General features: G+C 42.9%; 1 protein-coding gene across 2 annotated transcripts in view; it reads right to left on the bottom strand.

Moving 5' to 3' along the window:
* Window positions 1-9,560: 9,560 nt before the first annotated feature.
* LOC308523081 (uncharacterized protein) overlaps window positions 9,561-25,148 on the bottom strand; it is a 78,459-nt gene continuing 62,871 nt past the window's right edge. For both annotated transcript variants that reach the window (XM_081096753.1, XM_081096752.1), the window contains exons 9-11: window positions 24,711-24,744; window positions 17,141-17,208; window positions 9,561-9,772 (exon numbers count right to left, since the gene is read on the bottom strand). In XM_081096753.1, the coding sequence (XP_080952879.1) occupies window positions 9,678-9,772; window positions 17,141-17,208; window positions 24,711-24,744 (197 nt within the window). In that variant the 3' untranslated portion in view covers window positions 9,561-9,677. The remainder of the gene's footprint in view (window positions 9,773-17,140; window positions 17,209-24,710; window positions 24,745-25,148) is intronic.

Here is a 25,148-nt window from a genome sequence, read left to right as displayed (position 1 = left end):
ACACACAGACCGAAAGTAAAGTGATGGAAAAAGATATTTCTTGAAAATGCAAAGTAAAAAGGCCCTGTCCTGGTAGCTCAGTTAGTTAGAACATTGTCCCAAGTTTGTAGGTTCAGTCTCTCATCAGGGCACATACAAGAAGCAGCCAATGAATGCATAAATAAGTGAAACAACAAATCAATGTTTTTCTCTCTGTGTGTGTCTCTCTTCCTGTCTATCTGCCTGCCTCTCACTCTCTCTTCTTTCTTTTTTCTCAATAAGTAAAAAAAACAAAACATTATTCAGGAGAATCAAGGTGGTGGCATAGGTAAATGCCTATACTTGCTGCCTCCCACAACCACATCAAAATTACAACTAAAATACAGAATAGCTATCATCCAAAGCCACTGGAAATCTGTCTGAGTGGAAGTACTACAACTAGAGAAGTAAAGAAGAAAGCACACTGAGACTGGTAGGAGACACGGAGGCTCAGAACAGGCTGGTCCGGCACCTGGATGTGTCACTTTTTTAATCAGGAGGGAGACTGCCTCTGCAGAGGCCATCCAGAGGAGTGAGGGATCCCAGCCCAACACCAAACCCCCAGCCCAGGGTTCCAGAGCTCAGGAAAGAAGTCACTATGGGCAGTAAGAACTATGGGCTGTAAAAACCAGTGTGGATTGGGGCTGAGTGACACACAGGCTGCTGGTAGCACAGCTGCTCCTCTTAAAAGGCTGGCACCAGGAACTGCATTTACAAGCTCCCAATTCCTCTGAGCTCCAATGCCAGGCAAGGCTCTGGGAGACCCAGACACATAAGGGGAGAACTAGACTGTCTGGTATTGGGGCAGGAACTCGGGGGCAGCTTTCTTCCAGATGGAGATGCTTAAAGAGGTCATTGTTCTCGTGCTGAGACTTCCCCGGTGCAGGGCTGACTGGTAGCCATTTCTGTTTGCTCTGCCCTGGTGATTCCCTGAGACCCAGTCCAACCCAATTTACAACCTCCAAGCTGTGCTCAATGGCTTTTACATATGAATGATTTGTCCTTTCTCAGGCTAAAAATCTGTCAAACAAGCTGCAGCTGGGCCAGGAAGCCCCAAACCTATCTATAAAAGTCTCAAGAACCAGCACCAGTGCCAGCCTGCCTTGCTTCACAGTTGGGTCTCATCTGGGCACTTCCAAATCTGATACAAAGAAGAGGAATCTTCAGATTTCTCTGTAGCTCCTGCTGGATGGCCCCAGGCAATGGCTGACTTTGTACCTCTCTGGAGACCCAAGAGCCAGTGTACCAGTGGTCAGTGTGAGACTATACCAGATGATAAGTCTTCACATCCATAAATGTCACACTCAAGGGACAGACTCAGTGACCACCAAAGCCCCACTGAAGCCAGTCCTGCTTCATAAGGGTATCTCCAGAACAGCAGCTCTCCCACTATAGTTGCAACTAATCCCCCCAGCCAATTGCCCTGGAGGTCAATTCCTCCCAGAAACACCAATAGAAATCAAGGCTCAACTACAACAAAACTGTGCACACAGCCCACAAAAGGGTGCACCAAGAGTGTCCACCATAAGTGATTGAGGAGGCTGAGCCACTGAGCCCTATAGGACATCTACTACACAAGGCCATTTTATCAACTCAAGGAAACTTAGCAGCTACCCAATACATAGAAACAAGCACAGGGAAGCAGCCAAAATGCAGAGACAAAGAAACATGTCACAAATAAAAAAAACAGAAGAATGTAAACTACTGGATATACAGTTCAAAACCATGGTTATAAGGTTACTCCAGAATCTTCTAGAAACTTCTGAGGAACTTAGGGAAACTTTCAAGGATCTTACTGAGAATGCCAAAAAAAAAAAGAAAAGGTTCGGTCAGAAATTAAGCCTATAGTGACTGAAATAAAGAATAAAATACAGGGATTCAATAGTAGACTAGAGGATCCCGAGAACCACATCAATGATTTGAAATATAAGGAAGCAAAAAACACCCAACCAGAAGAGCAAAAAGAATAAAGAATCCAAAAATCTGAGAATAGTGTAAGGAGCCTCTGGGACAACTTCAAGTGTACCAACATCCGAATTATGGGAGTGCCAGAAGAAAGAGAGCAAGATATTAAAAACCTATTTGAAGTAATAATGACAGAAAACTTCTCTCTCTGGTGAAACAATTACACTTACAAGTCCAGGAAGCACAGAGAACCCTAAACAAGAGGAATCCAAAGAGGACCACACCGAGACACATCATAATTAAAATGCCAAAAGTAAAAGACAAAGAGAGAATCTTAAAAGCAGCAAGAGAAAAAAAGTTAGTTACATAGAAGGAAGTGCCCATATGACTGTCAGCTGATTTCTCAACAGAAACTATGCAGGCTAGAAGAGAGTGCCAAGAAATATTCAAAATGATGAATAGGGAAAACCTACAACCAAGATTACTCTACTCAGCAAAGCTATCATTTAGAATTGAAGGTCAGATAAAGATCTTCACAGACAAGAAAAAGCTAAAAGGGTTCATCACCACCAAAATGAAATGCTAAAGAGGATTTTTTAAAAAGAAGAAGATAAAGATAAAAAATATAAACAAGGAAGTGATAACAAATACCTATCTATCAACAACTGAATCTAAAATCAAATGAATAAAAAATCTGATGAACAGAATAAACTGGTGAATGGAATAGAATCAGGGGCATGGCAATGGAATGGATTGATGATTCTCATTGGAAAGGATGTGTGGGGGGTGTAGGAAGAGATTAGACAAAGATTTTATATGCATGTATGCATTACCTAAGGACACAGACAATATGGTGTTGACGGCCTAAGGTGGGGCGAAAACCAGGTGGATGGATGGGGCGAAAGGGGGAATATCTGTAGTAATCACAACAATGAAGATTAATTTTAAAAAATTATTCAAATGCAAACAAAAATAAGCTAGATAGCAATATTTATTCAAAAAATTTGAATTTAAAATTAAGACTTTAACAAGTGACAAAGGAGACCATTACATAATGATAATGGGGTCAATCCAACAAGACACTCAACCACTGAGCTATGACAACTGGGTTAGAATAGAATCTTTAATTTAGAAGACAAGGTAACAGGAAATAGCAATTATTCACCTACCATAGGAGCTGAGTCTAAAAATTAGACTCAGAGTCTAAAAAATATTGATACAATCATAGTTGGGGGTTTAACACCCCATTGACATCAATAGGTAGATCTTCCCAAAAAAATCAAGCACAATGGTATCAAACTAAAAATTAATTACGCACACACACAAAAGAACACCTGAAAACACACATGGGGGCTACATAACCTGTTACTAAACAGTGAATAAATTAACATTGAGATCAAGGATAAATCAAATGATTCCTTGAGACAAATGAGATGAAAACATGAAAAACCAATAGGACATAGTGAAAGCAGTCCTAAGAGAGGAATTCAAAGCAATGCAGGCCTACCTCAAGAAACAAGAAAAATCTCAAATTTATAATGTAACTTCATCAGAAGACATGTTTTAAATGAGCCTATTGCATTGTTGTAAAAGAACAATATGATCTTAATTCGATCACTTGATTGACTATTATTCTGATAGTATTCTTGTTTTTTTAGATAGTAAAGTTCACCAAACAGAAAATAAACCACTTTAAAGCGAGAAATCCTGTAGCATTTGGTACATGTACCATGCTGTGCAATGACCACCTCTATTTAGTTTCAAAACTTTTCATCACTCCAGAAGGAAACCTCATTACCATGAAATAGGAACTCCCTATTCCTCCTATCAAAGTCATCTATGAATTAACTTATTGTCAAAATTACATATAAAAGTAATCAGATAATAAAATGAACATATTTTCCACCCTGGCCTGCATGGCTCAGTTGGTTGGAGCATCATCGCATGCACCAAAGGGTCACAGGTTGAATTCCCACTCAGGGTACATACTCAGGTTGCCAGTTCAATCTTGGTTGGGACCCATGCAGAAGGCAGCCAATCAATATTTCTTTCTCACTTCTCTCTCTCTCTCTCTCTCTCTCTCTCTCTCTCTCTCTCTCTCTCTCTCTCAGTGGCTCCCTCTCCCTCCCCCTTCCTCTCTCTCTAAAATCAACTAAAGAAAATATACCCTCACTTGAGGATTTAACAACAAAAGACTCATTTTATATTACAAACATAAAACAATGACAGGTAGGCCACTACAAAATTTTAAGTTAGGCTACATAAAATTATATTGAGATCAGGAAAATTACTTTCACAAGGGAGCACGTTACCTTGAAGTCTTCATTGTGTGATACAGGCCATGCATCATCAATGCCAGATTTTTTGGAAAGTCTTTACAGTAAAATATACAACAAAAACGAGTGAGTTAATACTGTAAAATAGCAACAAAAAGGGGGCGGGGGAGATCAAGCTGGGAAAAAGGAGTCATATGTAAAATTTTAAACAATAAAAAAGGGAAAAACAATTACGAAGCAACAAAAAATCTAAGTGAAAGATCAGCTACCTATAAATGAAATAGTTTCTTGATACAAGTAACACCAGACCTCTGTTTTAAAAAATATTTTAGTTACCTATTTCTGCCACCACCTCTCCCAACCTATGATCTATTTAATGAAGGTACACTCTGCTTGAGCTTAATTTGTTTTCACCAATTAAGGGCAGACATAAGTTTTGCTCCCTGAACTGGAACACATCTGATGACCTACGTCCAGGTAGGAAGATATACTGATCCTTCTTCAACATCTGTCCCTGATTCAAAGACTAATCAACGTCAGAAAAAATGGCAGTTTTGCTTCTTTAACATGGAAACCACTTGTTAAGGAGAACCTATTCCTTCCTTTTATCCTAAAACTGTACAGGAAGTTCCCTGAAGTGGTTGAAAGTTAAAAGTCCAAATGTCAAAGAACAAATGTATCCCAGATCACCCTTTGCAGGCTCCATGCCAGTCTCCAACATTTACATCTTCAGCCTGTGAGGCACAGACTCCTGAAACAAGGACAGGCTCAAATGACAAAGAACAGGAGCTCTCAATTTTCCTTGCTCCTTGAAAACAATCTAAATGGAGTCTCAGTAATTCACTCATAACATAGGCGTGCTACCAACTCCATTACTGATCTGACATCTAGTCCTACCTCTGCCCAACCCTCCGTGTAGATGAGAAGCACATCAGCTAATTGGGAAAACAGGTAGCAGTGAGAAGACACCTGCCTTGGGGCATAGATCTATGTAGTTCAGCAACCCCCGTCCCCTAGGCCTCAAGGAGACCTAAGCCCCACTCTGTGAATCAGCATTCACGTAGCTAACATCACAATCCTTTATGCGATCAAAAGATCTTTCCAGTAGCTCCCAGTTTTTAAATATCTTTCTAAAGAAAACTTGAATGTTGCTAGTTCTTCCAATTAAACAAACTAACAGAAGAGCAGCAAACTTGTCAGGACTTCTTTGAGCCCCATATTTTAATCTGCCTTTCTAGAGAACTCCCGACACCCTATGGCCTTCCTTCTTAATACTTTTCTGTAACTTGTCACAAACCCCAATATTCTCATCTCCTTTCCAAAACTCTTATTTCAACCTTCACCCAGTGTTGTTCCTCTTGAAACTTAGACAGTCCTGCTAATTCCATTCTTATCCTCTATTGACTGTGTTCACTACCCAAGCTCTGTATGTCTATTATTAAAACTCGCCAACAGAATGATCAAGAAGAGTACTACACTTAGCAACCTGAATTTACATATGAATTCCACCACTTTTTATATCCCCATGAGTCAATTTAAACCAGTTTCCAATAGTCCATGTGAACAACCACTGGGCCAGGATATTAAACAAGTTAAAGTACTACAGGGAGTTTTGATGAATTAATTGATAGCCTTCCTCAAAGTCCTGAAATTCTACGTGCCTGTCTTTCTGTCTATGAAAAAATGAAGAACACTGGAGCTGGCAGAGTAGAAAAAAAATTACACAATAAAAGACACACCAAAAAAAGCAGAGAAGAAAGTAAAATAAATAAATAAGTAAATAAATAAATGTCATGGAAGAGGAAAGAGGGCACTAGGGAAAAAGAAAAAAACTTCATACAACTAGACAAAGTTACAACCTGAAGGAAAATCCACAGTGGGAGTCAGTAAATAGAGAAATCAATTAGGAATATCCTCTAAATACATGCTGAATTTAATTAACATAACATGGTTTATACATAGAGACTATTCACTTACAGATAAATAATTCATGTCAAGAAGAGTAGATATCATTTTATGTAAAAACAGCTGCCTGATTAGGCCTTGCTGAGGTAAAACCTTTGGTTCTGTGGCCATAGCTAACTGAGATGTGCCCTAAAAGCTTTGGTGGGAAGAACAAGGTCCTATTTACCACTACAATGTTCAAGTACAGTAAGATAAATACTTGGACTAACTGAGCCGCTTAATAAAACTCTAAGTCAGAGTTAATACACAATCGGATTTGACTTCTGAGTTATCTGAATGCCATCCATATCTCAATGCCTGTGCTACACAGGAACTTACCAGTGTATGTTGAGAGACAAGAGAATAATTTGGGAGCCAGCCTGGTTAACAATCAAACCATGGGTCAGCCCCTTGCTAACTATGGAATCATGGGTCAATTCATCCACCTCCCTGAACCACAGTGGCCTCACTAGAAAAAGTAGGCTAAATAGCACAGCTACCTTGCAGAGCTATTGTGAACACTATAACACGGGTTAATAACATGAAGTAGTGACTGGCTCATGGCAGAACACTTTAGAAATGTTAGGTTTTTTTCTCTGCACTCCCTTAGTTAACATATAGTTTTAAAAATCCATAAAATCCTACCTGCTTAAGGAGTCTTTTTCAGAGCCCTCATCCACTATTAAAGAAAAACATAAAATACATTTTAAAACAATAAAAAAAACTGGACTTTAAAAGTACTGGAGTAATGCTTTGTTAGGGAGTATTCCTTTGGGACCACACCTGAAGACTATACTAGAGTGAATATGGATCACATTATTGGTAGGCCATGAACATATTAAGAACAGTTACTTTCTCTTTTAAAATATATCAAATGCAAGAAAAAAAAAAGAATGGCATCCATCAAAATTTTATACTTACCTTTGAACTATTATTTACAATGAACATATTCCTAGCCAAACCCCACCAGACTGATAGAAAATTGTTTCACTAGTTGAAGCAGAACCATAGACTGACAATGGAAATTGTAAATAGCATGAGTCTTCTGGACCTCTTCCACTGAGAGCGGTTGGAAGAGAGGACACTCACTCTGCTCTAACACAGCACAACTCCTCCCGCTCTTCAGTGAGGACCAGCCAGTTTAGGACGGAGCACCCTATCACAAGGAAGCCTGGCCGCTGGCACTACACTCTGCAGCACAGCAACACATAGGAAACAGTGTTTATGGCCGCATTACCGGCTGCAAGATAAGTAGGAAAGATTTTGTGATTCCGGTTGTGTAAAATATAACGATATGAGATTGTCCCCTTCCAGTGCTAGGGTCTACCGGGGCCCACATCATAGCTCAGGATGGTCCAAACAGTTAGTGCTCTGCAAGAGTGCGTGAGGTCATTTTTTCAGCTTGTACAGTATATGTCAGCAGAGCCTGTGCTGATGAACAACAACAACAAAGCACAAAGGACAAAGAACATCTTGGATAACTACATCCAAATACCTTGGATGTAATTTTTAAGCATTTAAAAAGATACCCACTGTATGATTCCAACTATACAACATTCAGGAAAAGGCAGAACTGTGGAGACAGTAAAAAGGATCAGTGATTTCCAGGGACTAGGGAGAAGGGAGGGATGAATAAGAGAGCACAGAGGATTTTTAGGGCAGTTAAGTGATTCTCTATGGTACTGTTAACGGGGGATACGTGTCATTATACATTTGTCAAAACCCATAGAATGTACACCAAGTGTGAACCTTAATATAAACTATGGACTTTGGTTTATAATGATGCATCAATGCACATCTACCCATTGTAATAAATGTACCTTTCAGGTGCAGGATGTCAAAAATGAGCAAGGCTGTGTGTAGGGGATGTAGGGTTTAAGGGAACTTTCTGTGCTTGCTGCTCAGTTTTACTGTGCACCTAATACTGCTTTAAAAAGTAAGATTATGAATTTCTGTGAAAAATGTGTTATTCGCATACATGACCACATTAGTACTATTTTCAAGACACAGTCACCTTGGAAATTAAGAAAAACCCAAGTACCAGAAAATTGGCATTATTCCCACAATTGAGTGAAACATACGGAAAACATAAATAAAGCCAATAATTTTAACTGTGTACAGGGCAGGGATATAACTGATATGATTGAATATCTTGCTTTATTATTATAAACTAGAGGCCCAGCGCGCGATTGTAATCACGGGAGGAGGCGCCCTGCTGGCCAGGACCTGCACCTGACCAGCATAGCAGCAGCCACCGCATTGTGTGGCTGGGGTGGGGGCCTGCTCTATGCTCTGAGCCAAGCAGCAGCCACTAGGAAAATGCCCCCCCCCCACCCTGCCGGCCGCCAGCATTGTGCCCGCTGGGGTGGGGCAGGTGCTCCTGTGTGTTGTGTCTCAGCTGTGGCCAGCCCTCTCCTCAGGTTCTCCATGTGTTGTGTCTCCACTCTGGCCCGCCCTCAGCCCCAGCCTCCCCCTGGCCACCGGGGTGGGGCGGTAAGCAGTCCCCTCCCGCCCATCTGCTTGCTCAGCTCCACATGAGCTGTCATGATGCAGCCTCCTCCTCAGTGGTGGTGATGGTCGGCTATCATATTCCCTGTTTATATATGTAGATGGGGATTTAGCATGACATAAATTAAAATTAAATCATCCATATAATTAAAGGATATTTTCTAATTTTAAGTAAAAAATCATTATTATGATTTTACAGAAAAATTGTCTTGAAAAGTTGATTGTACAAAAAGGAAACCTTAAAATTGCCTAAAATTACACTAGTAATTTATGGCCAAAAACCTGTTAAATAGCCACCAAGCATCACAGAAGTAACCAGCATTGCAAGCAACTATGGATGCTGTGACAAACCAGTACCATATTACATTATCATATTGCTTGTTTTAAAAATAAATTTTTAAGTCAACACCAAAAATTCAGTCAGGGCTATACCTGCTGTGCAGAAACATTTCCTACAGCAGGCTCAAGACTGCTATCCTTAGAAAGTCCTGCTTAACTGGCTGCCCTTCAGTTGGTGTCTGAACCTGAATCTGGGAGGGTTTCCACCTTTCCCTAACTGAGAAGAGTGGCTTCCTGCATCTAAACACTTTGTACAACCAATGGGGATCATGCTGAACACTTCCTTTCCTTCTGTGAATCTAGTAGTTTGGTACATGCTATCAGAAGATGTCCAGGTGACTATAGTGCCATAAAAACCTTGGCACTGAGTCTAACAAAACTGGTAGATGACATACTTCATGTGTGTTGTCAGAATTAGACACTGGAGTAACTCAGCACATCCTGGTAACTCCACAGGGAGAGGACTCTTGGAAGCGTGTGCCTGGTGTCCTCCACACTTTCTCACACACACCTTTTCTCTTTCTGATTTTGTTTTGGCCTTTCCCAAAAATAAACCTTTTTTTTTTTTTTAAGAGTAAAACTATATGCTGACTCCTATAAATTTTTCTTGGGAATTAGCAAACCTAGGTGTAGGTTTAGGAACCTCTAACAAAATTGCATTATGTGAAATTGGTATTATTTGGTGTGTTATACATGATGATAGGCAGAAATTGATTTCAGAGTACCTGTGTTTGATGTTGTTTCGGTCCATGCTTGTTTTTGAGTGTGCTGAAGATTTATAACTATTGGAATAAAGACATGAAAGGGATAAAGAAAGCAATGATGTCAGAAAATAATGTGAAACTAGCAACATTACTATTTACTCAGAATAAGAAATAGAGAATCCTAATGATTGACAACATGTTCTATACTATCAAAGTTCCTATAAAGGAAAGGAAGACATCACACTGACAATTTTATACAACTAAACAGGGTTTAATTCCTTTCTACAATAGTCATGAATCAATCGATATTGGGAGAACTGTAGAAAAACAAAAATGATCATATATACCAAAATAGGGTTCTCGTTATTTCAAAGTTCTTTTTATTTGTTCCTAATGTTTCACAAATTTCTTATTAAACTAAAATCATGGCTCACCTATCAAAAGCAGTTCTTCACAGGACAAGTCAAAAAGTCAAAGGTATTGTATACAAACTTTAGAGATATCCATGGATATTCTACTAAACTCAACTTGTGTGGACAAATACTGGTCTTACCTCTGGAACAGTGGCTCTTTCCTGTTCATCTGATAAAGTCCTATTCTTCATGTCTGATCTAAATGCCAGTGCACTACCTGGAAACCTGTCAGTCACCTTAGATTTCTTTCTCCTCGCCACTTTTTACATGCAATCACCAGGAAATCATATGAACTCGGCCTCCTACTGTCTCCACTTATTTTGCTACTGTCAACTGCCCTAGTCAAACATGAGCTCTTTACAGATAGCTCTCACAGGGGGATAATACCACTAATTGTTACTGTTCTTTCTTAAATTAATAAAATTAATAAGATATTTTAAGCAAAACAAATGAAAAAGGCATAGAATTAGAAAAAAGTTAACATTGTAAATGGAAATAATTGAGCTTCCTGACTCGTTTCACATACGAGTAAATGGGTAAAAACTTCATAATGGACTGATGGTAGTCCAAGGAGGAGAAATCTTCATTTGTCTCCCAGTCTCTTTATGTGCTTTCCTTCCATCTATGCTCTACATGAGGGGTCAGTCAGCAAAGGAGGGCTCACAGGCCAAATAGAAGCTCCCATCTGGTTTTGTAAATAAAGTCTCACTGGAACACAGCCATTCCTATTCACTTGCAGATTCTCTAGGACTGCCCTCACACTGCAGTGGCAGACTTGAGTAGATATGCAGACCACATGGACTAAAATCAGGCCCTTTCCAGAAAAAGCTTGCTGATCCCTGCTTCATACCACAACCACCGGGCCCTAATCAAATATAATCTTCTTACTCTTCTCCCAAGAACTACAATGAATCCCTGCAGCAAATATTGGTGGCTCCCTACCTTGGTCTTCATTTTTGCTGGAGAACCACAACTGAATTTGGCCATTCACTGTCCTGATACACAAAGAAGGTGGTATCTCTCCAGCTCCAAAGAGAGAAATGATTATACTAAGCTCATCACAGTAACAAGTTGACCACTGTCTAGTTTAGGAATGAGCAGGGGATGTAACCCAAGCCTATAAAATGTTAGAGGAAGTGAGCTGCAGGCCACTCCGTTTTCTTCCTATTTGAAAAGAAACACATAGGCCCAGCCTGTGTGGTTCTGAGGATTGAGCGTTTTCCCATGCACCATGAGGTCACTGGTTATATTCTAGGTCAGGGCACAGTTAGGCTTGATCCCCCATTAGGGGGCGTGTAGGAGGCAGCCGGTGGATGTGATGGCGCTCTGTCTCCATGTTTCTATGGCCCTCTCTCTAAAGACAATAAAAACTTATTTTAAAAAAGGTTAAAGGGAACACACAGATCAACATCAATAATCAGGGAAATGCAAATGAAAACCATAAGAAGTACCAGCTCATTATCTAAGAATGGCTGTCATCAAAATATAAATAAATAACAAGTGTTGGTGAGAATATGGAAAAAAGCAAAAGCCTCATGCACTGTACAGGTGTTTAAAATTGGTATAGTCACTGTGGAAAGCAGCATAGACATGCTTCAAAAAAATGGAAATAGAACTGCCATTCCACTTCTGGGTATTTATCCACCAGAAACATGAACACTAATTTGAAAAGATATCTGCAGCTGTATGTTTGCTACAGAATTATTTACAATAGCCAAGATATAGAAGCAATGTAGGTGTCCTTCCTTAGATAAATGAATAATGAATATGTGGGTAGTATATACATATACACATGCATATATATATATATATATATATATATATATATATATATATATTTTATTTATATATAATAAAATATTACTCAGACATAATAAATAATGAATTCCTGCTACTTATGGCAACATGGGTGGACTGAGAGGGTGTTATGCTAAGTGATATAAGACAGAGAAAGACAAAGACCATAGGTTCTCACTTACATGTGCAATCTAAAAGAATATAATAGAAACAGACCCATAGCTTCAGAAAACAAACTGATCCCTTACTTGCCAGAGGATAGTAAGTTGAGGAGAGGGATGAAATAAAGAATGTGTATAACAAGTGCAAACTTCCAATTATACAATGTATAAGCCACGGAAATCTAGTGTACAGCACAGGGAATGTGTCAAATCTATCCTATCTAATAAAAGAGAAACATGGTAATTAGCGTATGACCGCTACCCTTCCCATTGGCTAATCAGGGCGATATGCAAATTAACTGTCAGCCATGATGGAGACCGGCAGCCAGGCAGCTGGAAGTGAACATTAGGCTTGCTTGCTTCAGTGACGGAGGACTGCAACGTTCCCCGCCTGCCGCTGACGGCCTCTGAGCTGAAACTCTAAGCAACTATGTTACAAATATAGAAGCTAAACAAAACCCCAGAAACCTGCTTTAGTCGCCAGGCTTCAGCCAGCAGGATCGCAACATTGTTTCAAATACAGAAGGTAAACAAAGGCCAGAAACCTGCTTTCAGCAGCGGAGGCCTAAGAGCTGGAGCCTCAGGGCTAAAGCTGGCCCTGCTCTTTGCCTGATAGGGGGGAGCTCCCCAACCCCCTGATTGCCCTGCGGTTTTGTGTGTGACAGGCTGCTGTGCCCCAACCCCCTGATCGGCCCTGCTCTGTGTGTGACAATGTGCGGTGCCCCAACCCCCTGATCAGCCCTGCTCTGTGTGTGACAGGGTGTGGTGCCCCAACCCCCCACCCCCCATGGGCCCTGCTCTGTGTGTGACGGGGTAGAGCCATAACCTCCCCATCGACCCTGCCCTGAGTGTGACAAGGTGCGGCACCCCAACCCCCTGATCCGCCCTGCTCTGTGTGTGACGGGGGGAGCTCCCCAACCCCCTGATCGACCCTGCTCTGTGCGTGACAGGGTACGGAGCCCCAAACTCCCTGATGGGCCCTGCTCTGTGAGTGACAGGGGGAAATGCCCCAACCCCGATTGGCCCTGCTCTGCGTGTGACAGGGGGTGGCGCCGCAACCTGCCCATCAAGCCTGCCTTGAGTGTGACACGGGGCAGCGCCCCAACCCCCCAATCAGCCCTACCCTGAGCGTGACTGAGGGTGGCATCGCAACCTCCTGATCCGCCCTGCTCTGTGCATGACAGGGGCAGCACCCCAACTCCCCAATCAACGCTGCCTTGAGCCGGACCAGGGTCTGCACCTAGGGATTGGGCCTGCCCTCTGCCACCCAGGAGCAGGCCTAAGCCAGCAGGTCGTTATCTCCCGAGGGGCCCCAGACTGCGAGAGGGCACAGGCTGGGCTGAGGGACCCCGAGTGCACAAATTTTTGTGCACCGGGCCTCTAGTATATATATAAGCCTAAGAGACCATTATGACTGAATGATTGGACAACCATTCTGTAGCTATAATGTGCATTGACCACTGGGGGGCAAATGCTCTACGGAGGAGCTGCCCCCTGGTGGTCAGTGTGCTTCCACAGTCAACCTCCCCCAGGCAGCCAACCTCCCAGCCCCAATTGGCCCAATCAGGACTGGGTGAGAGAGGCCCTGATCAGCCCTGATCACCGGCAAGGCTGAGGGATGAATTCGTGCACCGGGCCTTGCTGGGGTCCAACCCCAGCGGGTCCAGGGGTCCCCAAAGGTGTGGACGGAGTCGGCGAAGAAGGAATGACACGGAGACAGCGTTCAGTTGATCATCAGCCTAGCCAGGATCTCCAGCCAAGTTCTGGTCTGGATCTCCAGCGAAGTTCTGCTTAGGATCTCCAGCCAGGTTCTGTGTCCATGGTCTCTTGCTAGGTTCTCCAGCCAGGTTCTCCAGGTTCTCCAGCCAGGTTCTGTGTCCATGGTCTCTTGCTAGGTTCTCCAGCCAGGTTCTCCAGGTTCTCCAGCCAGGTTCTGTAGCCATGTTCCCTCGCTAGGTTCTCCAGCCAGGTTCTGTCCAGGTTCTCCAGCCAGGTTCAGTCACCAGGTTCTAGTCAGGTTCTCTTGCCAATTTCTGTAGTCAGGTTCAGTCCAGGATCTTTTGCCATGTTCTCTCACTAGGTTCTGTCTCTAGGTTCTGAGGCCAGTTTCTGTCCAGGATCTTTTGCCATGTTCTCTCTAGCGAAGTTCTTCTGTCTCTAGAGAACGTTCTGTGTAGGTTCTGTGCCAATTTCTGTCTCTCTCCGTTCTGTCTTCTTACATCTGTATTTATACCAGTTGATTCCAATCCTATCAATCTCTATTTCAAAGGTTAGGGCGTTTCTTATCTCCATTCCAGGGAGTAAAGATTATGTAGCTTAAGCATGATTGTTCGTAAAGTGAGTAATTACCCACCTGGCACTTAGTTAAGAGGTTTTATTCCCTCCCTAACTTCAGGGGAAAATCCCTACCTGGGGAAACAACCTTTCTCAGAGACCTTGGTTAAAACACATAGTGCCTAGAAGGTGAGCAAACATATTAAGAACAGTGTGCCATATATGCCAGGTCCCTTGAAACAGCAAGCATGGACTGGCTCCCGGCAGGGCCTGCACAATAACAGATGAATACTAGACATATCATTGTGAAAACATCATGAAGTACCTAAATCTCAAATCACTATGGATACACACCTGAAAGCAATATAATGTGTGCCAACTCTACTGTAACAAGAAGTTTAAGGAAAAAGAATGCCTCAGGAAAAGCAGGCCTTTCAGCTTCACATATTGCCATATGAGAATAGGATGCTTTGGCACCATTGCTAAATACGGACCAGGTAAGCAGACATAAACACTGACAACCTCACAGCTGAAAAAAAGGACAACTAGGATCCTGATGACATTACTGAACCACAAAAACAATCCTGGTTCCTAATGTTTCAGCCTCTGTTAATTAGACCACCTATTATCTGAAACTAAAAGCATTCTATCTGATAAATTTCCCAAGTCCTAGAGCAGTGATGGTGAACCTATGACACACGTGTTAGAGGTGACTCACGAACTCATTTTTTGGTTGATTTTTCTTTGTTAAATGGCATTTAAATATATAAAATAAATATCAAAAATATAAATCTTTGTTTTACTATGGTTGCCAAGATCAAAAAATTTCTATATGTGACACGGCACCAGAGTAAAGTTAGGGTTTTTCAAAATACTGACACACCGAGCTCAAAAGGTTTGCCATCACTGTCCTAGAGGATAAGACCAGGTCCTTTCTGTAGCACTAAAGACTTTCATCAGCCTGCCTTAGCTAGGCACTCACCTCATTCCCAACATTCCCATTGCACACATCTTGCACATTGAAATGGTTCTGCTCATAAACCCCGCCAAGTTCACTAGTGCATCTCAGCCCTTGCACTGCTGTTCCTGCAGCCAAACCTGTAATCTCAATAGTGGTTCCACCTGCCAAACATCATCCTTCTGCCACTTTACCTGGAAAACTTCTTTGTGGTCTGCATGCTTACTTAAACTCTCATCCACATTTTTACTTCTGTTTTTTAAAAATATTTTTAAAACATTGATTAGAGAGAGACAGAGACAGAAACAGGGATAGAGAAACACTAGTTTATAGTTCCACTTATTTATGCATTCATTGAGTGATTCTGGATTATGCCCTGACCAGGCATCAAGACAACAACCTTGGCATATCAGGGACAAGGCTCTAAGCAACGGAGATACCTAGACAAGTCCTCACCCACATTTTTCTAACTGCAATTCTCATCATGGACTTAAAGTGGCTGGCACACACTACACACAATACACAAGAATAAACAATGATAATTATAAGCTCCTAGTGCACTCTGGCACATAATAAGAATTGAATAAACCATAGTAAATAATAGAAATGACAAATGATAATAATAAACTCTTAGAGGGTAAGAACTGTGTTTTTAAAATATTTCAATTCTGTATCATCAAAATAATACTTAGTACCTAAAAGACACCTGAGATGTAAATAGTGTGATCCTTAAGCAGAAAAATGAATTAACTGAATTTAGATATTTTCTTTGAAAATTCTGTTTAAAAAGTACAGAAATAATCCAGGACATTTTTCTCATATTATGAGCACCTTCAAGGTCAAAACACTACTTTATCTTTGCATTTTCCATAATTTGCAAAACAAACCAACAGAATTCCTTTGATAAAGGACTACTAAGTCCAAGTTGTCCTCGTACAGTTCAGATTACACAATGAACTATGTGCCACATCTGGGTAGCACACTGACATTTTTGTTATTGTGAAACACTTTTGTACTTTTATGATAATTTGCTGAGTCCCGAGTGGGACTATCTGAATATTTATGATTATCTTTTGACCAATGGCAACAGAGCACCTTGTTCTAAAGAAATTAGTGTCCTGACATTTATTTAACAAACAAAGATAACATGTTCTAATAAATCAACATATCTCATTCTGTTTTGACTTCTGAAGAGTAAAGTTAATAACAGTGAGACCTAGTTGGTATAATATGTAAAATACCCTATGATGCTCAACAGATATTGCCTTTCTGACTTCTGTACTATGAGTACATATCTTTCAAAAACAACTTCATTGAAATCCGTGCCCACTGGCTAAGTAAGTAACTCTATCATTTGCCATTTGTTTGTGCTTCTAAGAAGTAATGATGAGTCCCTACTTTTAGTTACTTTTTTAGTAAGACAAATCACTGTGTATAATAAGAATTCATGTACTAAATGTAATCCATTCAGTACAAAATCTAAACAAAAGATCCATTTTTAGAACAAGTCCAATTTGTTATAATGTGAATATAGTAGAAACATACAACATTCTAACTTAACATCTTTTTTCTTTTTTACATAAAGATATCATATGGGCTTTTAGGGGTCAGAATAAATAAATGAACTTGTTTTCAAACAAAATACCCCAAGATTTTAAATTACCCACAATTAACATTTTTGATCATACTGAATATTATTCTATCAAGAATGAGATAAAGAAAAACTACATGCAAGTTGCACATTGTTTTGTTTTTTTTCACTGCTCCTTCATTATCAAAATTTCCTCATTCTACTGCATCTATGTTAGGAGCACCAAGAGTAATTCACTATCAGAATTCTTACCACGATGAGTACTTTCAGATGTGTGAGATCTCCTTCTTTCTTGATATTCAGAAGTTAGTTGTTGCTTGCTGTGCACAAAAAAATAAAAATGGTGATAAGTAATATTAGTGCCTTAATACAAATCCTATATAATAAAAGGCTAATATGCAAATAAACCAAACAGTAGAAGACTGTTCACTATGATGCACACTGACCACCAGGGGGCAAAAGCTCAATGCAGGAGCTGCCCCCTGGTGGTCACTCAGCCAGAAGCCAGGCTCATGGCTGGCGAGTGCAGCAGTGGGAGCTTCTCTTGCCTCTGCAGCAGCACTAAGGATCCCCCTCAAGGTATGTCCAACTGCCGGCTTAGGCCTGCTCCCTGAGGGGACATCCCCCAAGCAGTCCCAGACTGTGAGAGGGTGCAGGCCAAGCTGAGAGACACCCTCTCCTCCAGTGCACAAATGTCATGCACCTGGCCTCTAGTCCTATCTAATAAAAGAGAAACATGGTAATTAGCTATACCTCCGCTACCCTTCCCATTGGCTAATCAGGGCGATATGCAAATTAACTGCCAACTAAGATGGCAGTTAACTGCTAACAAATATGGCGGCTAATTTGCATACTGAAGGCAGGGTAGGACAGCGCAAGCCGCCATCCAGGCTCCTGTATGCCATGGGGGGAGGGGGGGTGGGGCTAAGGCAAGTGGTGCCAATTCCTTCTCCAGCCTACCAGAGACAGGGGGCCCACTCCCGTGTGCGATCTGGGCTGCGGGTTGGGGCTGGGGCCAAGGCAAGTGGTGCCGATTGCTTCACCAGCCTATGAGAGACAAGGGCCCACTCCTGTGTGTGACCCGGGGGTGGGTGGGGGCTGGGCCAAGGCAAGCAGTAGCTATCGCTTCGCCCGCCTACCAGAGACTCGGGGCCCATTCCTGTGTGCGACCCGGGGGTGGGCGGGGGATCGGCAGCATTGCTTGCCTTAGCATGAGCCCCGCCCGCCCGCCAGGAGCCATCCAGCCCAGGGCCAAGAAGGCAGGAGGCAACCCTGGAGCGCTGGAGCCACCCGGCTCTCCCAGCTGTCCGCACTTCATGAATCCCAATTTTCCACTGAGCAAAGGCTGCAGGACCCAGAGCAGGAGACAAGGGAGTGGGCCAAGCTCGGCTCTGGCTCGGGCTTGATAGAGGGCACCGATGATGCTCGTGGAGGAGATCTACCCAGGGGGCAGCGACTCCCCCTGCTGCCTGGGAGATCTCCTCTGTCCCAGTGCCCTCTGTCCAGCCCGAGCCACACTCAGCCTGCTCCCCTGTCTCCTGCTCTGGGCCCTGCAGCCGCTGCCTCTGGGGAAACTTGCGATTCATGAAGCGAGGGCGGTGAGGAGGAGGAGGCACCTAGGAAGTCCCCAGCCGCTGGCACTGGGAGCTGGGAACTTTGTGCCTGGCGCTCCCGGCGGGGCCATGGCACAGGGGAGCTGGGACTCTGGCCACCACCGCTGCCACCCCCCAGCTGGCTACTGCTGCTGCTTTGGCTACTGGAAGCTCCGCTGCTGCTTGGGGTCCAGGCGCAGGAGGCTGGCCACGGGCCTGGGCCAGGTCAGCAGCCCCCGCCGCCGCCTCAGCAGCAACAGAGCAGGCAGCAATACAATGGTGAGCAGGGCCTGAGCCCCGCCAGCCCACCCAGACACTGGGCCCTCTGAGAGAGAGGGAGAGGGAGAGAGAGAGAGAGAGAGAGAGAGAGAGAGAGAGAGAGAGAGGCGGAATTTGGCACCCCGCATCCCTCCCTGATCAACCACTGTGATTCAGGCCGCAGCTCCAGGTCCCTCATCCCCACCCCAGGCCCTAGAGCACAGTGCTGGGCAGAGGCACCCAGTGCTTCCGGAATGCAGAGAAGTGAGGGGCCAGAATGAGGTGGGGGTGGGGATTGTGTTTACACCACCAAGTTCCCCACTTCTTCCCTGGCCCACATCCCTCCTCCTTCCCCTCAGAGGCCCAACTCCTGCCTACATGCTTGCTGGGCAGGCCCAACTGCACCAGAAAGTGAGCTATGGCAATCAGGATGGCCACTTCCTGGGATGGGATGGCCAGACCACGGGGATTCACGAGGGCGATGAGGCCCATGGGGCATGCACAGCCCTCCGGCAGTGGGGGTGGCTGGCCAAGCCAAGTCTGGCTACAGTGGGGCCAGTGGGAGCCCGAGGCTACCCCAACCCCCACAGGTCCTGGGCAGACGGTGGCTCAGTGGAGAGTGGTATCTCCATGCATGGTGCCCAGGGGCGGCTGTGAGCTGCTGCAACCCCACCCCATGCTTCAGGGATGGGGAGAAGGCTCGCAGCCACCAGCACCCTATGCTGCACCGCCTGGCCTGTGCCTCAGCCTGCCAGGTTGGCAGGGTCCAGAGAAGGTGAGCTGTTCCCTTTCCCCAGTGGTAGGACAGGGAGGAGAGCGCTGGGTGGAGGGAGGGGACCTTAGCTGGGATCCTCCTGGTGTGGGCCCTGGCAGGGGCCGGTGCAGAAGTACCAGGGCACAGTTGCTTCGGGGTCTCGGTGAAGTTTGCAAATGACCCAAGGAGGAAACCCGAGAGGGGAAAGGCCGGGAGGCATGAATTGCCAGCACTGTAGCCACTTGAAAACAGCTCCACTTGGAATGTGAGGTGGTTGTATGTTCAGCTGAGAAGTGAGGGGGCTGAACTCCACCATCGCTGGGCTCCTGTCAGTCCGAGGCCCAAGCGTCCACCACGACAAGGGGAGAACAAAGCGAGGGGCCCGGAGGAAGGGAGGACAATTGAAGAAAACCATGTCTAGACTTTCCCAGCCCTCTCCTTCCTTCTGCTGCCTACAAGAGCCCCAGGCCCGGCCACAGTTCTGTGTCCACCTTTTAGTCCCCTGTTCTCCAACCGCAGAGGAAAGAAATAAGGAAGGAGTCTGTGCTGCCTTCAGAAAGTATCTATATACCTGATTGGCCAGTTGCCTTCGACAGAGGGAGGCCAGACTGTGGCTTAGGCCCACTCCTCACAGGGACATCAGTAGGACATCCTGTGAGGGCTCCCAGACTGTTAGAGGGGGCAGGCTGGGCTGAGGGATGCCCCCCAAGTGCACAAATTTTTGTGCACCGGGCCACTAGTCTATATATAAAAGCCTAAGTGACCATCCGACCTTTCGACTGTCTAACCGGTAGCTATGATGCATACTGACCACCAGAGGCAGACGCTCAGTGCAGGAGCTGCTGAGCTGCGGTGACTTGGCAGCTTTGGTTCTCAGGTGATGCACCCAGAACAAGGAAGGACGGAGCCCGATTCCTGGGTGCATCACCCGAAAACTGCCCTCTCATAATCCAGGACCCTTCGGGAGATATTGGAGAGCTGGTTTTGACCTGATCCCCCAATGGCCAGGCGGAGGGAACCCACCTGCCAGAAGGACCCTACCCTTAGTGTGGCCCCCCAGGGAGGGTCTGCAGGACGTTGGCTCCAGGGTGTGTCTGTCCCGTTTCGCTCAGTCCCACCTAACCACCTTCTAATTAATTTCCTTTCAATGTGCACAAATCTGTGCACTGGGTCACTATTATAAATATATTTTCCAAATGTAGTAAATTCTTAGAATATTTTAGATAATATTGGATCTAATATTAAAACTTCAATTATATGATACATTTCAAATACATAAGGTCTATAACGCTTTTTAGGAAGCATGTAATTTTTTAAAAAAAGTAAACTGAAATAGTCATGATTTTAGGACAGTATAGTTTAATGAATTAATTAGAGTTAGCTTATCATAAGGGCAAGTGTCTTGAACTCATACATCCTAGTTCTATAATCAACAGCTATTTGTTCTCAAGTCACTTTTCTTTGACTCAAGGTCCTCCTTTCAAAATAACAATCTTACTGCCTTATTTTAGAAGGTCGTTAGGAGGACTAAATGAGCTAAGACAGCAAAAAAAGAATGCTCAGAGAAACAGTAAAGTCAAGCAAAAATCAGTTCATGAACATTATTTGTTGAAATTGTTTTGGAATCTGAAATAAGTCCCATTGTGGGGTTTTCAACATTTCTAACATAAAATGTTGCAGTTTTCAGAAAATGTTATTACTTCTGATTATTACCTGTTCTTTCTTTGTGTTTTGTAAATCAGGGTATCTCAGCTACTATCTAACTTGCAACTAAATTTATCTACAAATATATTACCTCCTGAAGTCAGATAACACAATGCTCCCTTATTTTGGCAGCAAATCATACCAATGGCAGAAAGAAAACTAATAGAAATCACGACCTGGTCTGGACCACTACTATCCCTTCTCTACCTACTCACTCTGTGAACCAGCAGATCTTATTGAGAATGATCCTTAATCTCCCTGTTCACCCCCATTGGCTTTGAAGATAGAATCCTACTGGTCACACATGGATACTGATGAGTCATGGATGGAGGCTTAGGTATTATATGGGCCAATAACCTACTTTTGTTTATTGGATTTTTAAAAAATAACTCTTTACTATAGGAATTATTACATAAGTCCCCTGCTTCTCTCTATTAACCACCTCCAAACCACTCTCCGCCATCCCCTGGCCCCAGGCCCTCTCCATCCCACTGTCTAAGTCCATGGATTATGCACATATGCATATAAGATCTTCAGAATAACCTACTTTTGATTCAGAGCTTTAGGTTAACTGGCTTCCATATGAGGCAAAATTTAAAATATTTTGAAACCTGAGGTAAATTCAAATCACTTGGGCATGTTTCAATGTTATGGCAAAGAGATCACTGGAGGAGCCAACCTCAGTTATGGAATCTCAGGCGGGGTGTTGCCCACTACTCTGGGAATTGTGACATGGGACCTTCCACTATCTGAACAAAGATTCTCTGTAGGATTTAAAGTGAACCTAAGGTACAGGACTGGTAACAAAGGAGAAAGGAATGTCTGGCCTTTTCCTGAGGCTTTATTTGAACCTTTATTTGACAGCTCAGAACGGGTCTGACTAACACCTGCAAGCAGAAAAATACAAACAAGAAGCTCAAAGGTAAGTAGTCCACAAAGGTCCCGGCAAGGAAGTGAGCACCATGTAGGCTTTCCAGTGTGTGTGTGTGTGTGTGTGTGTGTGTGTGTGTGTGTTCGTGTGTGTGTGAGAGAGAGTTGGGGGAAGACTTTGAGCTTTGAGTGCTAAAGCTAGGAGGCTCAGCTACCAATATAAGATGGTGGTAATTGAAATAGTGGCTTAGTATAACAGCATATGGATATGAACTAATAAAAAGCTGTGACCCTCAAATCCAAGAGAGAATGAACATGAAGACTCAGGAATCTGGATCAGCAAGGACAATCCAGGAGCAAAGATCAATCATGACTACAGGACCAGTTTCAGTGGCACGACTGCAGCAATAAGATCAAAGGAAATGACAGAACAATTAGAATGTCCTCTTTTTACCTCTGCATCTGACTTGTGAAAGAAGATTGTCTCCCTTGGACTTAGGGAATCCCTTATGTTCCTAAAGAATTCAAGGGGAAGAGTAGGCGATAACCTCCAGAAAACACAGATATTTCTACTAAAGAGAACAAGTCAAAATCGCACATAATGAATTAGAAAAATCAGAGATGAGACTTTATTTGTAATCACATGCATAGAGGTTCTACTTGGAGTGAAATGGATAAAGATCTTAAAAGTTCTGAGATAAGAGTCTGGCTCATTGCTCATCCTAACTAGTTGAGCCTTTGCTGGTTTCTGGCTGAAGACGACAGTAACCCACTGCTATTCCTAAACTGCCTGAACTAAACTATGAAATCTCACCTGGTACATAGGAAGGAACAGGGAAGCTATTTTAAACCTCAATTTAGTCATAAACACCATTTTAAAACAAACACGAATTAGCACCACTCACAAAAGCATATTCTTCGAAAGTCCACCTACAGTTACCTTGAGAAAAGACATCAGTACCTTGCTGAAGAGGAAACCTGGTTGTACTTGTGGACTCATCATTTCTAGCAAGCCTGAGGGCTGTGCATGTAACACAGAGATCACTTCCCTCTCAGCATCTTCAATACAGCTAACTATTTAAACAGTGAATTTGGTGTACTCCCCGAGTTAATGCCCTGTGTGTCTGTCTAGAGTGGCCCATTTACATGCCAAAGTGCTCATCTTTGTGGGTTACCTCAAAGGCCAAAATGAAGGGACAAAATGGATGCCTCTTGCCCCACTTGCGTATTGCTAATTTAAAGTCTAACCTATAATCAACTATGCTGAGGTCACTAGTCTGAAGTAGGGAAAGATTTAATGAAGATCCACCACTGGCTAGGATTTTAAACACATGCTAATGTACAATAAGGTGTTTTTTATTAATTAACTAGAGGCCCGGTTCATGAAATTTGTACATGGGAGGGTTGCCGGTGCACCCCCTCGGAATCTGGGACTGCTGGCTCCTAATCGCACACCTGCCTGTCTGCCTGATCGCTCCTAACCACTCGCCAGCCTGCTTGATTTCCTCTAACCACTCTGCCTGCCTGCCTCATTGCCCCTAACCACTCAGACTGCCTGTCTGATCATCCATAATCGCCTCTGACTCAGACTTCGCTGCCGTGGCTTCGTCCAGAAGGGCATCCGGAATGATGTCCAGAAAGTTGGTCAGCTGTTCAGTCTAATTAGCATGCTATGCTTTTATTATTATAGATTGCTGGACTTCCTTAAACTCTTGAAATTTCACATGACTTTGATTCTGAATATAGATAAATGGAGAACCCTGGAGCTTGCAGAAGTAGAAAAAATAACACACTGAAAGAAACACCAAAAAAAAAAGCAGAGAAGAAGTAAAAATCATTAAAAGTCATGGAAGAGGAAGAAAGGACTAGGAAAAAAGAAAAAACTTCACACAGGTAGGCAAAGGTACCATCCTGAAAAGAAACCAGACTGGGAAGTCAGTAATTCGAGACATCAATTAGAAATATCTTCTAAATACACTCTGAGTTAAATTAACATAACATGGTCTATACAAAGATATTCTTTACTTACAGATAAATAATTCATCTCAAGAAGAATAGATATTATTGTACCTAAAAATGCTTTCCTGATTAGGCCTTGCATAAGTAAAAACTTTGGTTCTGTGGCCATAGCTAACTGAAATGGGCTCTAAAAGGTTTGGTGAGAAGAACAAGGTCGTATTTACCAATACAATTGTCAAGGATAGTAAGTTAAATGCTTGGACTAGCCTGGCCTCTCAGAAAAACTCCTTATCAGAGTTAACACACAAGCAGATTTCACTGAGCTGATGTGATTCTCATATGTATCTCCATGCCAGTGGTACACAGGAACTTATCAGTGTATGTTGAGGGACAACACAGTAGATTTGGGAGCCAAGCTAGTTGACAGTCAAATCATGGGTCAGCAACTTGCTAACTATGAAATCATGGGTCAATGCATCCACCTCCCTGAACCACAGTTGCCTCATTAATAAAAAATAGGCTAAATAGCACACCTCCTTTGCAGAGTTATTATGATGACTATATTACACAAATTCATTACATAAAATAGGGTCTAGTCCACAGGAGAACACTCTAGAAATGGTAGTTTCTATTCTCAGCATTCCCTAAGTTAACATATAATTTTTAAAAATCCATAAAATGTTACCTGTTTAAAGAGCCTTCTGCAGAGATCTCATCCACTATTTAAGAAAAAATTAAAATACATTTTAAAACAATAATAAAAAACGCAGGTATTTAAAAGTCCCCAACTAATGTTTTGTTGGAAAATATTCCTTTGGGACCACACCTGAAGACTATACTAGAGTGAATATTAATGATAGTATGGGTAGGCCTTTAATACATTAAGAACATTTACTTTCTCTTTTTCAATGCAAGAAGAAAAAGAATGGGATCTATCAAAATCGGATCTACCTACCTTTAAACTATGTACAATGAATATCATTCTAATCAAACCCCATCAGACAGAAAGAAAATGATATTATTAGTGCAAATAGAATCATAGAATAACAGTATCAAACGTACATAACATGAGTTTTCTGGACTCCCTCCTTTTAGAGTAGTTGGAAGAGAGTATATTTATTTT

This window comes from Myotis nattereri (genome assembly GCF_964212035.1).
Source record: "Myotis nattereri genome assembly, chromosome: 1".
Taxonomy (NCBI): domain Eukaryota; kingdom Metazoa; phylum Chordata; class Mammalia; order Chiroptera; family Vespertilionidae; genus Myotis; species Myotis nattereri.
Note: the sequence above shows the minus strand (reverse complement) of the source record. Positions and strands in the feature narration are given on the sequence as shown.